The sequence below is a fragment of the Choloepus didactylus genome, chromosome X (genome assembly GCF_015220235.1).
Source record: "Choloepus didactylus isolate mChoDid1 chromosome X, mChoDid1.pri, whole genome shotgun sequence".
In the NCBI taxonomy this organism is placed as follows: Eukaryota; Metazoa; Chordata; class Mammalia; order Pilosa; family Megalonychidae; genus Choloepus; species Choloepus didactylus.
Window position 1 is genome coordinate 113,834,596 of NC_051334.1, and position 18,583 is coordinate 113,853,178.

At 36.5% G+C, this 18,583-nt stretch overlaps 1 protein-coding gene across 1 annotated transcript in view; it reads right to left on the reverse strand.

Moving 5' to 3' along the window:
• NRK (Nik related kinase) overlaps positions 1–18,583 on the reverse strand; it is a 210,487-nt gene that overhangs the window by 18,294 nt on the left and 173,610 nt on the right. Inside the window, exons 15-21 of the mRNA XM_037821841.1 lie at positions 13,103–13,170; positions 11,211–11,305; positions 8,619–8,716; positions 7,236–7,594; positions 4,004–4,346; positions 745–931; positions 145–300 (exon numbers count right to left, since the gene is read on the reverse strand). Of these exons, the coding sequence (XP_037677769.1) occupies positions 145–300; positions 745–931; positions 4,004–4,346; positions 7,236–7,594; positions 8,619–8,716; positions 11,211–11,305; positions 13,103–13,170 (1,306 nt within the window). The remainder of the gene's footprint in view (positions 1–144; positions 301–744; positions 932–4,003; positions 4,347–7,235; positions 7,595–8,618; positions 8,717–11,210; positions 11,306–13,102; positions 13,171–18,583) is intronic.

Sequence of the window (18,583 nt, forward strand, 5' to 3'; positions counted from 1 at the left end):
CAATTCTGAGCAAAGTATCTACTAAAAATATATTTTTTTATTTGACTGGAAACGTTTTGCTAATAGTAGACAAATGTTTTAACTCTATGATTTTCACAGATTTGTTACACAGGTTAAAAATTTATGTTCTTTAAAAAAACTCACCCCACAAAGATCCACAGCAGATCTCAGAAGTGAATTCCTTATCATACATGTGGATTAGTGGTTTTTTACATGCAGGCGAGACATAGGGTGGGTTAACATTGACATCAGAAGGTTGCTTAGGTAGTTTCTCAGGTACTTCCACTAATCCGGCATATGCTGCAAAGAAGTAAGTGGAAGATACTGAGGGAAATTACTAAACTATATACCATATGTGCTTGGATGTTTCCACTAGAAAAGTTCCTTTTACTTTATTTTAATTTTAACTGGAGGTATTATTTCAATAACTCCTAAACCATCAGATAACACAAATCATGTTGGTTAAAGTACAATGCTGAATATGGATGTATTTCAAGTTACTGTGACTAGAAGCAAACAAACAAAAACTTAGATGAGGGACTCAATTTCTCAACTGTTGTTCCAATTGGGTACCATAAAGATTCAGTAAGTGATAGATTTTTTTAAAGCACATATAAATCTGAATTTATGTCAACCAAGTAATAGCGTGATTTGATTCTTTGCAAATAATCAACCAGTGGTCAAACACTGTATTTAATACATGAACAGATAATGGCATTTGGAGATCATATTAAACACACTTACAGATGGCATTGGCAAAGTCAGCATTTCCAGCCCTACCAGAATCTTTGGAAGGAAATGAATGGCTGGCAGAAAAATCTGATTTTGTTGATGATTCGGATACATCCTTACTGTCATTCTCATCATCAGGTGCTGGGGGTGCAGTGCTGGAAGCACTAGCATTTGAGGCCTCACTTCCACCATTTGGCACCTAAAAACAGAATCAAAAACCATTTTGTTAGGAACTTAATAGTGGGAGAAACATGCATAGATGTCATTTGAAAAAGAGAATGCAAAATTTGCATCATTTATAATTCTACATTCTTATAAAATCCACATTTACTAATAGAACTCAACAATGTTTTCAAGAGAGAGGAGAAACATAAGCTTCAAGTCCTCAATTATACAATTTGGGGACCTAACGTTTGTGGAATTTTTACCATATAGCAAGTAATGTGTTGAGGCACCTTATTTACATATTTTCATGAATCCATACAAAAACCTAACTATTTCATTTTACTTATCAGGAAACTAAAGCTCCAAGTTGATATAGTCAAGGTCATAGAGCTAGTAATTAGGGGAACTAGAGCTTAAAACCAAAGTCTATTTGATTGGAAAGCTTACATTCAGCCAAGTGAAAAAATTAAAAGCACTGGTGTTGGGGTATCAGTTCTACTGCTTGTAGGTTTCTTCACAAACTGGGGAGCATGAAAAAACCTGTACTGATAATTTTCACATGACAAAGCTAATGATGAAATTTAGCCTATTTACATTTACTTTTAGAGAAGAAACTCCAGGAAAGGAGCCACAACATGTGACAGAATTTATGTGGGATGCCATATTCTATGGAAAAAAAACCAACTAAAGGCCTGTTTGTTGATACCCTCTTTCTTGTGTCTAAACAGACATTCTTGACATTGAGAGAACTGTGATGTCTTATAGCCTGGCTTTTGTGACCTTTCCAACCATAAAAGTATGTCAGTATGTACTTTTTAAACTTAAAATGAAAGTTAGATCCATTCCCTCTGGAAATGTCAAAAACACTTTTTAAGATAACTGGAGATACACTGTGGTAGTATGAAACCTGTGTTGGGACATCCTGTTTTAATGTATTGAATTAAGATGGATAGATAGATAGATAGATAGATAGATAGATAGATAGATAGATGATAGATAGATATAGTTAGATAGAAAGATATACTTTCCCACTGATACTGCTTTCCCATTGGAAATATCTGGGGAGTTCCCTTCCTCCCGTTTTGATTTTCTTTCCTTTTTTTCATTGATTTATTCCATAATTATCTTGTGCCTATCATGGGACAGGCTCAAGGTTGGACCCTGGGTTTGGGTGAGTGGATTGTGTTGATTTGAAACTGTATGGACCCCAGAAAAACATGTTCTTAAGGGTATTTGACCCATTGTAAGTGGGATCTTTTGATGAGGTTACTTCAGTTGAGATGTGGCCCAGATTGGTCTCAATCCTCTTACTGGAGCCCTTTATAAGAGAATGAAACTCAGACAAAGAGAGAGAAGCCACAGAAGCAAGAAGCTGAAAGCAACAAAATCTGTAAGAGAACGGAAAGACCAGCAGACACCACCAAGTGCCTTTCCATGAGGCCGAGAACCTGAGTATCGCCAGCAGCTGGTCTTCAGGAAGAAAACATCATCTTGATGATGTCTTGATTTGTACAATTCTCTGCCTCAAAACTGCAAGCTTGTAAACTAATAAATTCCCATTGTTAAAGCCAATACATTTCATGGTATATGTTTTCAGCAGCCTAAGAAACTAAAACAGGATAGAGGAAAATGATCAAGGGTGGATTATACATAGTTCCTATCTTTTGAGAGTTCATAATCTAGTGTGATGAAAGTCAACTAAACAAATAACTAAACTACAATGTGACACATACTGTCTTAGTTTACTAATGCTGGAGAATGCAAAACACCAGAGATGGATAGGCTTTTATAAAATGGGGGTTTATTTCACTACACAGTTACAGTCTTAAGGCCACAAAGCGTCCAAGGTAACACCTCAGCAATCGGGTACCTTCACCGGAGGACGGCCAGTGGTGTCCAGAAAACCTTTGTTAGCTAGGAAGGCAGCTGGCGTCTGCTCCAAAGCTCCGGCCTCAAAACGGCTTTCTCCCAGGACGTTCCTTTCTAGCAAGCTTGCTCCTCTTCAAAACATCACTCCCAGCTGCACTCTCTTTCTTCCCCCCCGAGTCAGCTCATTTATATAGCTCCACCGATCAAGGCCCACCCCGAATGGGTGTGGCCACGCCTCCATGGGAACACCTCATCAAAACCATCTCCCACAGCTGAGTGGGGCACACTCCAAGCAAATCCAACCAGCACCAAAACTTCTGCCCCACACAAGACTACAAAGATAATGGCATTTGGGGGACACAATACACTCAAACCGGCACACATACTATAACGGAATTATGGGCAAAATATTTGCAAGCACAGGGGAAGTGGTGTAAAATTCTGTGGCTTGGAAAGTCAAAGACAACTTTTGAGTTGGATCTTGAAGGATGAGTAGTTCACCAAGCAGAGAAAGGCTGAGGAGGCAGCTTTTCAGACATAGGGAACAGCTTGCACAATGGCACTAATTCATGAAATAGTATGGCATCTTCAAAGCCAGTTTGTGTGAAAGGGCAATAAGCTGGGAAATTAGGTTGGCATGACCTTTCTCTGTCAGGAATCCCTCCTGTGTTATCTAAATACTCTCCATTTTTCATGTACTATTCAAATTCCTTGTGCTCCAGGAAATCTTCTCTGTGACAATTCTTATTGATTCCGCATCTGTGAATCTATCTAAGTATTTTAAGCCTATTTATAAAGTCAATAAACATTCATAAGCAACAAAATAATTTTCTAAATATAGTACATTACTTCAGTTAAAATTATGTTGAGACACCATTGTGAATGTAATTAATGTCACTGAACTGTATACTTGAATGCGGTTAAAATGGGAAATGTGCTGTATATATGTTATAACAATACATTTTTTAAAAAAAGAACTCTGTTGGGATACTACCACAAGCAAATGATCTGAGTAAAAAGGCAAACAAAAAGAAGAGACTTTTATCACTGGAAATAAGTAAGAACCATCAGTATTAGAAGAAATAAAGATCTACCATCCAAAGCTACAATTAAGAATGTTTAAGGCTTCAGGTAGAAGGTTAAAATCTATCTGGAATAGTTGCAAATGGTACATATCACATGCGGTAATACATTCACAATGAGAGGAGTTCAATTTATTTTATGAATGATGCATTACCTCCTGTTGATGTTCACGGTTCTGGAATGCTTGTCTTTCCCATCCTGGACCACATGCCTCTGAGCAATTTTCTCCTCTTCTGAGTCCATGGGTTCCACTGTCTTCACTGGTTCCACTAAGTCCCTTACCTCTATTACTCCTGCCTCTTCTTCTACTGCCTATATTGGCTCCATGTCCTTCATGGTCGCCAAAGGCTGCACTGACCACACTGGTTGCACTTCCTCCATGATTTCTACTAGTTCTTTGGCTTCCATAGCCTCTACAGGCTCCTTCTCTTCCACCACTTCCATCTCTGTCATCTTGTTTGTAGCTTCTACCTCTTCCACCTCTGACATAGCTTGGCCTGATAACAAGCTCCAATTAATGAAAAAAAGCAACCAACAAAAGTACATTTGAAAGTCAAAATGTATAGGATGCATCTTATACACATCTATCATATCCAAGACATTTTGTGATATATGTGAACACACTAAAAATGCCCTTGTCTTGTCAATCTTAAAAACTGAAACAATACCAAAGCCACTGTCAATTCCCTAGAAGCATTTGAATGACAGAGACAAGAGAATGTCTATTTTTTTGTCAGAATATTTGTTAGATTAGTGGCATGGATTACTTCATGCATTAACATCTTCACAACCATCTGAATGGTCTAAGGCATATTTTTTACTCAATCAAAACATATTTTAATAATTATTGCAGATTATGTAATTTATGTTGTATTAATTTTAACATCTGCCTTGATTCTCTAACCTGTGTGTGAAGTGCTTTGCTACAGAGTCAAATTGGTCTATTACTACCACCAGGACATTCAGTAACATAACTTATATTGTATAGAAGTAGTATGGTCATTTAGTTCTTTGATAAGAACACTATGTTTAACAAAACGTCCCAATTCTCTCTTCTTGCATAAGAGACAACATTAAAAATGTGCCTATAGTCATTCTAAAAGCAAATTCTTTGGACAAGTGAATTCCTGGTAGATATTTTAGCTGGAAAAAGTATTCAAAGAGATATTGAGAATTTCTAAACAAGTTAACCACATAAAGATTATCCTATGCCTAATTTAAATTTATTATATATATGGAAATGCCTCAATTGTTTGAGAAGTATATAACTATGGAAATTAAAATTGCTTAGTGGATATTATCTAAGTTATCTAAAAGATATTTATAAGGGTCATACCTATTTACAAGCAAATTTTCTCATAATGATAAAGCACTCCACAATAACCCTTTGCTCATATTTTCCTCCTTAACCGTTGCTATTACTTACCATCAACAACAACTTGAGGCAACAAAGGAAAAGGGAGACATTAGAAAGATTAGCCTTATAGTGACTTGAACATTTGCACTCCCCTGTTTGGCTTTTATAAAAGTAGCTTAGATTCTGGAGATACAGAGGGCATGACAAAAAGGGAAATGAGCTCTTGAACTACCTGGCTGACAACTGAAAGATCTAATCCAACAGAGAAGAAGAAAACAATTATAAGGTTGGGCAGGCAGACAAAACTCAAAGCATTTAAGACATCATTCATTTAAACATGGTTTAGGCTATATACAAGTAGATGAACTGAGAAGAGTTTGTAAAGAGTTCTTCAGTTTTCCTATATGGAACAAGTTATTTGGTTAAAGACCAGATTCCCCCAGTTCTTTAAATAGACTTTGTAGAAGTCTAGGAAAGCAATACTATGTATGCGACCATTAATCAATTTTCTCAGAATTTCAGCTATAAAATATTTCTGCTCTAAAACTAGGTTGTATTTGACCAATTGGCATTCTGATTTAATTGATCTAGGTTGTAGCCCAAGTAACAGTAATTTTTTAAAGTCCCCAGGTGATTCAAATGTGCAGCCAAGATTGAGAGCTATTGCCATCAAGCAATGAGTTAATTATAACAAATCCCTTTATTAAAACTGTACAGAAAAGGTGGAGACATTTATGGGTCATAATGAGATCCTATTTGCAAACACTAGTTCCATGCTCAGGAAATAAGCTTTTAATTTCTTTTTAGAGAAAGAACTCCAGTTTACACAGTAAGAATAGTTTTACAAATGAATAGAAATATTTATATGATGATGATGTGACTCTCTAGACCAGTGGCACTGAGGCTTTAGTTTACAAGGGATACTCTGATATAGGATATTTGTAGTGGGGCTAATATTCCGTACTTTAAAGAAGCTCCCTAGCAGATTCTAATGCAGGGGTTTTAGACTGTAGTTCCTCTATAAAAGAACAAGCCTTGTATTTGATGATAAAATAAATGGCGAAAGCTATGATTTATCTATACAATACTCTGCCTAAATCTATTTCTCTAAAGTTTGATGTTCATCACAACTGTAATTGTTTAATGTTTTTGCTGAGTTATAATTTTAAATATATATTTATATTATATAATTATATATTTATATATATTCTTGCCTTTATAAACTGAGTTTTCTTAAAATGTGGATGATCTGTGGTCTGTTCTGTCATGTACTTCCCCCCAATGACATTATTTGAAAATTTAGCAAAGTTTTGTATGAATTGTAGTATTATAAAGCAAACAATTCTTCTACTGTTAATGTTTTTTCTAAAAATGTAAACAAATACTATACTAACTAATCTTTGAAAGATGTTTAGAGCATGGGTGATGAAATGTACATAGGAAACAAATGGTGGCATGCCAAAAGCACTACTTCAGCAAATATTATCACTTTGGGAAGCTACATTATAAAAAGATAAAGTAGACTGGTACTGAATTAATTTACAGCAGTTTTCAGAATTCCAAGAATAACGCTTTGCTAGTAAGCTGCAGTCTGAACATATCAAGCAGTGAGAGTCGATTTTGCAATTCATTTCTCTGAGCAAATTTCGAGCTTTTGTTAGCAAATACCAGGGCTTCATCTTATAGATTTTAGGTAGTACATTTCATTTGTTTTGCAACTTACACTGATGCATTTTACAAGGTAAAATGAGTCACTAGCAATAATTTTAACAGAAACACCCAGACCATTTCAGACCTAAAGAATGAATAAATACTTGAAAGCTAACAAAATGTAGTCCACAAATAATGCAACATTAAGTGCTCTGCATTAAGAAAAACCCTCAAAATCTAATTGAAAATCAAACCATTAACCAATATGCGAGTGCATTTAATTCACCCTTTTGGTAATGAATTCTGAAAATAAAGGAATGATATAAATAGTTCTGAAAGTGTAAAACATGGGTAGTACAAGTAACACAGAAAAACCAACCTTGGCCAATGAGCATCTTCATCACGACTATTGTCTTCATCATCAACAGTTTCATAGTTGTCATTATCATCATGATCATTGCAGATATCATAAACCTGATCAATCTGGTTATTGAAGCCATCATTGTCATTGTCTTGGTCATAGGAATCTTCATAAACATCATCATCATTATTGCCATCAGTATCAGCACCAGCATCATAGAGTTCAACATAATCACCATCCTCTTCAGGTGGCTGAATGACAGGTGCAGGAGTTAACCAATCATTCCGGAAGATTTCAGAGAGTGCATTATAGCCTACCCATTCATTTGTCAAGTATACGGGGGGTGATATTTTTCCTACTTTAAATCCATCTGGAACCTGTGTGTACAAGAAAGGTTAATGCAGTCACTAGAAGCAGTTAATTTGCTTCTAGATTGGAAATTTTCCAAGCAAAAACATTTTTAAAATATTTTTTCAGTTAAAATGAAGATGTCCACTCAATGGCTAGAGTCAACATTTTAGTAAAGATGAGATGGCAAAACCTAAATCTCAGGCTGTGATTGTTAATGACCTTTCACGATCACACAGGGCAAAATTTACTCTCTTGGTTTTTTATTACCCTACTTATCTGCTGAAGAGTAGACATTTTCTTTGATGCTGGAAAGTAGAACAGATGATTTGATGACCTAGAGTACACTTTTTCCTTTTGTTTTATCCCCTGATATATTGGGAAAAACACATAGCTCTTAAAGTTAGTATGTTAATTTCCCAGCTCTTGTTTTACATACCGTAGGTTGCCTTAAATCTTCTGAAACACCTCTAAAATTCAAATTAATATAAATCCACCTTTTAAGGATTATATGTGTCATATAGCATAGCACCTTTGGTGAGCCTGGAAAGGGTGTATGTGTATTAAGGTGGTGTAATTACAAAAGTAAAATAGAATGTTCTGAAAGCCCAACTGCAGGAGGAGTTCATAGACTTTTAAAATTTATGCTATCAGAAGACACTTTATTTTCACTAAATGTTTTATTTTTATACATTGCTACATCACTCAAGAAATATTTGGCAAAACTTGGGCATCTAATCTCTATCCCTTTATTTGAGGTTAGTTTCTACAAATAGCTCTTTATTACTCTTCTCTCAAGTATGTTCTATCTGACTCAAAAATGTGAAACTAAAGTATTTTCTGACCAATTAAAGTGTTTTCCCATTTCAAATTTAATTTCTGGATTTTGTTTTCTGCCTGCTAACATAGCAGTAGAAATCTGTCATAAAAGGATTAACAAAAAACACTAAATTCTTTAACCTTTCCCTCTTTAAGTTAAGACCAAAATGTATAAGTCAAAACAAATTGAAAATTAAAAAGGACAGACATGAATGTATTAAGAAAGAAACCTACATGGACATCAAGCAGCAACTTCTGATCAATAGTAGAATAAGGTGGTGATGACTGGGACCTCCTCCCAGTCACAGGACTCTCCTCTTCAGAAGATGATTCTGTGGAATGCCAAAAGGAATTAATAATAGTGGTGACCACAGCAATTGCCTTTATTGTATAGTGTGCCAGTTCAACTGGCTAGTATTTTTCTCATATCTTCTTATGATTCAATTCAAGAAATATCATCTGATAAATTCTCATGATGTCAGGACCCCAAGTTCTGTTTTCAGCATTAGTAGCAGGCTCAAGTTTTGTTCCATCTGTAGACCTACATGGCTAGTCTGTTTCAATATTAAATGCACACCTGCTAAACATTTCTATCTATGCAAGAATTGAAGGGAACTGACAAGTAGCTAGGTAGTTCCATTAAAAAGTGTATCAAGAATGGGAAGGGCTAGGTCCTACTACTGACCTCATGTACTAACCAGTAGAAAAAGAGCCCAGCATTGTGTTTTAAGATGATGGAATAGCTAAAAACCTTAAGAGGAGAGTAGACTCTGATTCTTAGTTTCCCATTTTCCACTCAATGATATATCCTCAAATATTCCAGTATACTTGGGGAGTGTAGTACTGTTGAGAGACAAAACTTATCTGGGAAACTTACTATAGTAGTGGTATAGAACCTTCTATGGTAATGTAATAGAACTTTCTTCAGAAGCGCAGTATAACTTTCTGTCGTCGTGAAAATGTTCTGTATTTGCATTGTCCAGTACATTAACCACTAGCCACATGTGGTTATTGAGAAGTTGAAAGGTGGCCAGAGTTACTAAGGAAATGATTTTTTTTAATTTTAATTTTAATAGCCATGTGACTAGCTGCTATCACATTGGACAGCTTAATAATAATGTGAATGGTTTCATTTATAAAACAAATTTATTCACTTGGAAATTTGGCTTTTTCAGACTAAATGTTGTATATAAATAATACCTGTTGTTAAAATCCATTGAGTATGTTAAACAGGCTCAAAAATCAGTAGGTCTGGGTGAGCACACTTAGAAAAAACTTCATTAACAGGCAATTCAGGTCTCTGTTTATTGTTTTTATGGGCTTGAATTTTGAAGATAAATACTACTACCCCTCTTTTATTTGCAGCCTTGGTACATATAGGCAAGATATAGACACTACAACTCCAAAAAGCATGTATTTGCAAATATTGTTATATTGTTTATGACATTACACTGAACACTTATTACATTTTGGCCCCTTTATTCTGGCATAGTACCACTTGTGCTGTTTATTATTTTTCTGCAGGACAGCATTTTCTCTCAGGTGTCTTGGTGTGGTATTAGAGAACTTGAAGCAAGTTTTTAGTTTGGTACTCTGATTTCCAGCATGACGAAGCATGTAACTCATGGGAACTTCCAATGGCCTATGTAGCACACATAATAAAATAATAGAATTTTAGAAGTGGAAAGAACATTGCCTATTATCTGCACAGATGCTATCTCCTTCTCCCTCTCACCTCTATTCATGAATACTTTGGGGCCTAATACAGAATTTCATTATTTCAAAAAGGCAAAACTTAACACATAAATTAACTTTGAAATTTTGTTTGCCTAGTATTAGTAAAATTAACCCTCATCAGCCAGAAAGAAAATATTCTGGGGAAAAAACAATCCTAAAGTAACTGTACACTCTGGCTTTTCTTAATTTTCACAATGCAGTGTTCCTACACTTGGGGACACTATCTATAAGAATTCTGCCATTATCTGAGTCTCTTTAGAAAAAGAGATATGGAGTTTTTAAGTTTAGATCTTTGAATATGTGATTTTCATAAAGTGAGGTATACCTATATGTCCTTTTAAAAATTAACATTTATTAAAATCTGTATGCTGCATTTTTACTGATGACCTGGGGATTCAATAAGGCATTTTGCCTTTGTTTAACTTACCTAAATTGCTTAAATGGATAATTACAGATTTTATGATCCAAGGCACAACTTTTTGCTTTTTTATCCTAATATTTCACAAATCTTTAATTAATGTAAATGCTCAAAAAAATCTTAAAGTAAAACACTTTTTTGAAACTCATTACAATTTAAGTCATTTTCTATTGGTTAATTTATCATATATTCTAAGAAAATCTTCAATTTATACAATTAGAGATGTTTATGAGATTCTGTATATATTTTATTTTTGTGAGGTGAGATAACAAAGTGATAAATAAAACCCATGCCCACAATTATTCCAACCAGTATTCTAAACGTTACCTATAAATTTTAGGTTGCTGATAAGACATCTCTTAAGTTCCTTTCCCATATTTTTCTTACCTGGTACAAAGACTAAATGAAGGTGACTCTCCCCACAACCTTAGAAACATTCCTCACTACTAACAAAGTGAAAGAAGAAACTTCAGAAAAATTAATTTCCATTTCTTAAAGGTCACCACTGATTACCCAATTGCCAAATCAAATGACTTCCTGTTGTTAATCCTAATCGACCTCCATAAAGCTTTTGATACATTCTGTGTTGAAATTCTTTCTTGGCTTCTGCAAAATAACTGTTAAGCATTAGCTCAGTGTTGTGATTCTTGAAATTTTATGGTTTGAATCACCTGGTGCTGCTGGGCAACTTTGAGGATTTTGTGAACTCCTTTGTCTGATATCAATGGGTTTCTGAGCTTGTTCCAAAGGTGACCGCTGAGGAACACTAATGAAAAGACAGAAAAACACATGCCATGTCCTAACATTCATAAAGGTAATGTACAACTCAACATAAAGACCAACAAAAAGCTTTGCTTAAATATATGGGTATATTTCAAACTGAAAAGAAGTAGCGCAAGTAATATTTTCCAATTTCCATTTTCCTCCAAACCTGCTGTTTTACTTAGAACTGAGAAATAATATCCAAAATATATAAATAAAAAAACTGTTTCCATACAGTATATATGTCCTTCACATATAATATTTATAAAAGTTCCTATAAACTTTCTTTAAACTAATATTTAGACAATATTACTATCTGAGTAACAACAGAAACATATACCATATATGAGGATTTTAGCAAGATAAAAAGCTGAGTAATCGATACGTTAAATATTCCACTATTATCATCTATATTTTAAATGCTTGGGTTTCATGTCTTTTATGTCCTGTTCCTGATTTAGAGGGATGGATGGATGGATGGATAGATGGATTAGATACATAAAATTAGAAAAATAAAATTTTCTTTACATTTTAGTTCTTGCTATTCAAATTCAGTGAATACTTAGAATTTTCCTTTGGACCAGTGCTGCTAAATTTTGCAGCTGCTTTGGAATTTCTATGTAGGAATGACTTTGTTTGTTGACTTAAGCCTGGAACTGACAAAAATATTTTCTATGACCCCAAATTTTAAGAAAACCTTGTGTTTTATTTAAATTATTTTTATAAATTTAACCATATTTAAAGGCAATGTATTAGCTATGCATAAATTTAAAGATCCTTTGGTTAAAATGAACAATCACTTTTAGCTTAAAAGTTGGTTTGACTTTTATATATTGGATTTTATCATAAAGCCATGCCCCACTTTATCAAAAATAGCTTCTGAAAACTAAAATTTTTTCTTTCTTTGTGGTCAGAAGGGCCATGCCACCCCACTCATTGAGTGCAGAGAAAGAGAAAATTCCCAGTCTTGCTTTCTGGACTTTCCAAGATTTCTGAACACCATTAAATCTGAGAACATAAATATATAAGGTTAAAATATTGAGGTAGGTATATACATACTACATACTATCAATTCTCTGCCATCTGACCATATTATCAAGTACCTTGAATATAATAAGTGCTCAATAAATATTTACTGAATGAATGAGTGAATGAATGTAGGCTTAGTTCTCTCCATTATGATTTGGGTTTGGAGGGGCTGTGATTTTCAAGGAGAACATACTTTGAAATTTGGCTTTCAAATATAAAAATATCACACAACATCTAAAATATGGATCTTTGAAAATTACTGAAAATCACCATTATTAAAGTGATTTAAACATCCAGTGACTTATGTAAATATGATAAATAATATTTTATTGATAGACTAATTTGAGTTTTAGATTTGATTTTGGCTATATGTTATTTTCAGCCTTGCCTCTTTTAAGACGTTAGCTTCTGAGGCTAAAGGGATCGTCTGTGAATGTTTTATCATGCAGGGAAAGTCACTTCAAAATTTCATGTCTTTTTATCCCTGTTATTAAAGAATTCATGATTTTCTTTCATTAAATTGTGGATCTTGACAGTAATTATCAAATGAAATGACACTGAGGTTGAAGTACATACAAATGTGAAGGACCTACTTAATGGATCTTTGCAGCTGAGGTTTTAAATGTGGACCAATGATCAGAATGAGGATGATGTTCTCACTAATATTTCAGTTTTTAGCTCAGTCAGCACTTGGTGTAAAAGAAACAATCTTTAGTTTTCCATGTGATAGTAAATGATTAGCAATTTGAATATTGAAATCAGAGACACATACCTTAAAGGGAACTTGGCATGGTGTGCACAGTCTTGGCTGTAAGGCATAGAGTTAGATCTTTCTTGAACCTTAAAGACATAACCCAACACTTCACTAGGATTTTCAATAATTAATTCTTTTGAGTTATTAATTTATGGGAAACGCCTTTCTTTATATATATATCTTCCTAAAAGACCAATTCATAAAATCTGATTTTCATAAATGCTTCCTATTTTCCCAATTATTATAGTATAACATTAGAAAACTGCTTAACCATAATTTGTGAAGGAATCCTTGCCTCCAATCTCATCAACTCATTCTACAGAAGTACAGAATTTTGTACAAGAACAGATTCTGAAGATAATATAATCAAACATCCTCATTTTATTGTTGAGAAATCTGTGTCACAGAGAGGGAAAATGTCTTTTCTAAGGGTTTGACAAGTCAGTGAAAGATCTAGAAGCAGAAAGCAGGTCTCCTAACTCCTAATTTAATGTTCCTCCCTTTGTATCATATTGTTTTTGTACCAAGTCCAAACTTTGCACTCAAAATTTAAGAATTTAAGTCACAACTTCTCACTCTTCACCCTTTTAAGCCAACCATAAATTTTCACAAGTTGTAACACACACAAATGCATCATTAAAATCTCTCAAGAGAGAGACGTGGGCCAAGATGATGGCATAGGGAGGTTTGGAATTTAGTTTGTCCTCTAAGGCAGCTGGTAAATAGACAGTAACTGTCAGGAACAACTGTCTGGGGGCTTTCATGACCAGACACACATTGTACACCAGTCTGGGACAGGTGGAAGGGTGGAGATCACAGCACAGAACTGTAAATAAAGTCTCCCAAGCCATGAGGCTGGTGCTTCTCCCCTACTAGCATGGCATGCTTTTTGAGGGTCATTTCCCATGGGAAAAAGAAGCAATCTCTACTAGCAACAAGGGAAGATAGCTCAACCAACCTCCAATTGCAGATTTAATTAACAAATTCAGGCTGCTGAAAACATGCTACAAGTATAGATAAACCTAGTAAAAGCACAAAAAGAAGTGAGGGGTCTCACCCCAGCTGAGAGGAAGTGGGGCTGACAGAAAAAAAGCAGAGGCTTTTGCAGTTGGCTGAGTGAAGAATACTGGAAAAGGGCTGTGCCCCAAGAAAAGGGAAACATAGAGCCAGTTACCAACTCCTGATCTTGATTGGCAAACCTGTGGGGCTGGGGATTGGCTCTGAAAAGGTTTTAATTTTTTTTTTTTGTTTTTACTTTTTAGCAGCCCACTAAAGAAAACAGGAGGCACTTTCATTTGTCCACACTGCTCCAGGCAAGGGTTGAGTTAAGATATGTCTGAGAGACAAAATAACTAGTCATGTGAAGAAGATAATTCCCTGAAAGACATATCTTCCCCAAGAAAAGAGGGAGGCAGGGCCCAGCACAAGGTGTGGCCCTCATTCAGAGAGTTCAGATGCCAGGGTCTGGAAAACAGAAAGAGTTTAAGCCTGACTTCTGCCTCAATCTCTGTTTCACCATGCCCTGGGCCGGGACAGGGTCTGCTGAGAATTAAAGGCACTACACCACTTTACACCAGGGGAGAGCAGTGGGTTGGCAAGCACCAACTGTTTTCTGGGACAGGAAAAGCACAAAATCAAGAGGCTTCACAGAAATGATTGGAATACTACTGGGTCTCATCCCCAGGGAACCTTGATACTGATTAAATCCTCTTTCTGTGACCTGGGCCTGTCTTGTCTGCAAAAATCTGATTGGGGTCTATCCTATCTGGGGATACCTTCTTCAAAAAGACTCCCACATAGTCAGGGCAAGAACCAGAGAAACGAGAGCTGAAAAATTCTGATCAGTTGAACAGAAGCTATTCTTGAGGCCTAGAATAAGTTGAACTGAATGTCAAAGAGCAGATAGAGGACACAGCCAGCCAATAAGAATGCCCTAGGTAAAAGGGAGAAAATGACCTCAAGGATAAACAAATAAAGGAAATCATGCTGAAAACATGCAACAAGCATAGATGAATCTAGAAAAAACACAAAAGAAAGTCAGAGGTCTCTCCCTGGCAGAGTGGAGGCAGGTCTGATGGAAAAAAAGCAGAGGCTTTTGGAGTTGGCTGAGTCATACCAGGGTGTATGGAGATATGGCTCAGTCAAGAGATCAAACTAATTTCCAGTGAGATACAGGAGTTGAAAAAATAATTAAAGATGTTCAACAAATCTTCTAAATCAAATAAAAAAGTTGAAAAAAATATGGCAAAAGAGATTAAGACATAAAGAAGACCCTGGGTGACAATATGGAACACCTTGAAAGCTTGGTAAAAAAGGGCAGAACTTATGGGAATGAAAGGCACAATAGAAGAGGTGAAAAACACAATGGAGACATACAACATCAGATTGGAAGAGGCAGGAGAAAGGATTAGTGAATTAGAGGACAGGACATCTGAAATCCAGAACACAAAAGGACAGGGAAAAGAATGGAAAAATATGAACAAGTTCTCAGGGAAGTGAATGACAACATGAAGTGCATGAATATACATATTATTGGTGCCCCAGAGGGAGAAGAGAATGGAAAAGGAGAAGAAAGAATAATGGAGGAAATAATCAACAAAAATTTCCCAACTCTCATGAAAGACAAAATTACAGATCCAAGACGCACCGCATACCCCAAACAGAAGAGATCCAAATACACCTACTCCAAGACACTTACTAATCAGATTGTCAAATGTCAAAGGTAAAGAGAGAATTCTGAAGGCAGCAAGAGAAAAGGCAATCCATCACATACAAGGGAAGCTCAGTAAGATTATGTGTGGATTTCTCAGCAGGAGGCATGAAGGCAAGAAGGCAATGGTATGATATATTTAAGAATTCTATATCTGTCAAAACTGTCCTTAAATTATGAGGGAGAATTTAAATTATTTTCAGACAAATAGACATTTAGAGGGTTTGTGAACAAAAGATTTGCTTTACAAGAAATACTAAAGGGAACACTACAGTCAGATGGGAAAGATGGGAGAGAGAGGTTTGGAGAAGACTGTAGAAATGAAGATTATCATTAAGGGTTAAAAAGAGAGAAAAGAATAAAGTATGACTTATAAAATCCAAAAGACAAAATGGTAGAAGAAAGTACTGCCTTTATAATAATAACATTAAATGTTAATGGATTAAACTCCCCAATCAAAAGACATTGTTCTAGTTTGCTAATGCTGCCAGAATGCAAAACACCAGAGATGGATTGGCTTTTATAAAAGGGGGTTTATTTGGTTACACAGTCACAGTCTTAAGGCCATAAAGTGTCCAAGGTAACATATCAGCAATCAGGTACCTTCACTGGAGGATGGCCAAAGGTGTCTGGAAAACCTCTGTTAGCTGGGAAGGCATGTGGCTGGCACCTGCTCCAAAGTTCTGACTTCAAAATGGCTTTCTCCCAGGATGTTCCTCTCTAGGCTGCAGTTCCTCAAAAATGTCACTGTTAGTTGCACTTGGGGTATCTGTCCTCTCTTAGCTTCTCCGGAGCAAGAGTCTGCTTTCAATGGCCATTTTCAAAATGTCTCTCATCTGCAGCTCCTGTGCTTTCTTCAAAGTGTCCCCCTTGGCTGTAGCTCCTCTTCAAAATGTCACTCACAGCTGCAGCTGCACTGAGTTCCTTCTGTTTGTCAGCCCATTTATATGGCTCCACTGATCAAGGCCCACCCTGAATGGGTGGGGCCATGCCTCCATGGAAATATCTCATCAGAGTTATCACCTATAGTTGGGTGGGGCACATTTCCATGCAAACAACCTAATCCAAATGTTCCAACTTAATCCCCACTAATATGTCTGCCCCACAAGAATTCGTCAAAGAATATGGCTTTTTCTGGGGGACATAATACATTCAAACCAGCACATTCCACTGCCTGGACCCCAGAAAAACATATTCTTTCCAAATACAAAATACATTCATCCCATCACAATATCACAAAAACTTAAATCATTTCAGTAACAATAGTTAAGTACAAGATCCCATCAAAATCAATTATAGGCGTGGTCTCTCCTAAAGCAAAATTCTCCTTTAGCTGTGGATCTGTAAACTTAGAACAAGTTATGTGCTTCCAATATACAAAGGAGAGACAGTCACAGGATAAACATTCCCATTGCCATAAGGAGAAACTGAAAGGAAAACAGGGCTAACAGGACCAAAACAGCTCCTAAAACCCATAGGACAAACTCCATTAGATTTCAAAGTCTGAGAGTCATTAACAGAACAAGGTTGCATCCTTGGGGCTTGAGAGAGTGGGAGTGTAACCCTTCCTAAGGGCCTTTGTAGCAGCCCTTTCCTCTCCAAAAGCTCGGGTGAGTGTTCCAACATATCCACACTTTGGGTAGACCACCTTCTTGGCCCCACCCTCCTCAAATATTGGGGCAGCAACCGGATTCCCTTCCATCTCCGGGGCACACACTCAACCCCTTCAGAACAGTGTGGTGGCAGCCAGGCTCTCTCCAATTTCTTGGGAATGTGCTCCACCCTCTTTGGGACCTGGGGTGGCAAAACTCTTCCAGAGCATGAGGCAGAATGCCCACCCTCAACCTCTGGGGCAAACTCACCCTTTCCATGCATGTAGGCCACTCTGCACTCCCAGCCCAAGGCCTTTTGACTCCAGACCTCAACCTCCATGGCTCTGTCTTTGAAGAAATTTTTCCTTCAATTTGTTCCTTGTCTGTCTCCTCCAATCCAGACCAGCAATGGCTCTGTCTATAAAGATCTCAGAAAAATTTTGTTGGCTTTGCATGAAGCACACAGGGGTCAAAGCCGTCAGACAATAGGACTTTCCACAAATCCTTTCTGCTTAACTCCTTTTCCAATCTTGGCTTGTACTGAAATGGCGGCTGGGTTCCATGTTTGGTTACATCCTCAGGTTGGGCTGTAGCTTCTGGGATTCCACACCCTGGAAGCTCGTAATTTTCCAAGCCATCAACTTCTGGTTTCTTTGATCCCAATAGTTCAGTTCTAAGTTTATTTCTCTCTGCTTGCATTTTACTATAAGCTGCAAGGAGAAGCAAGGGTACATCCTCCACACATAATCTGGAGATCTCCTCAGCTAAGTATTCCGGGTTGTTGCTTTCAAATTCTTCCTTCCATCTGACACCAGGACTCAATTTTGCCAAATTCTTCACCACTTTAAAACAAAGGATTGCCTCTCTTCCAGTTCGCAACAACACATTCATTGTTTCTGTTCAAGGCCTCCTCAGAAGTATCTTTAGAGTCCATATTTCCACAAACAGTCTCTTGAAAGCAGTTTAGGCTGTTTCTATCAAGCTTCTCACAATTCTTCCAGAATCTTCCCCTTATCCATTTAAAAAGCCACTCCAACATATTTGGTATTTGCAAACTCAGCAGCAAAAGCACTCCACTTCCCTGGTACCAAAATCTGTTCTAGTTTCCTAATGCTGCTGGAATGCAAAACACCAGAGATGGATTGGCTTTTATAAAAGGGGTTTACTTGGTTACACAGTTACAGTCTTAAGGCCATA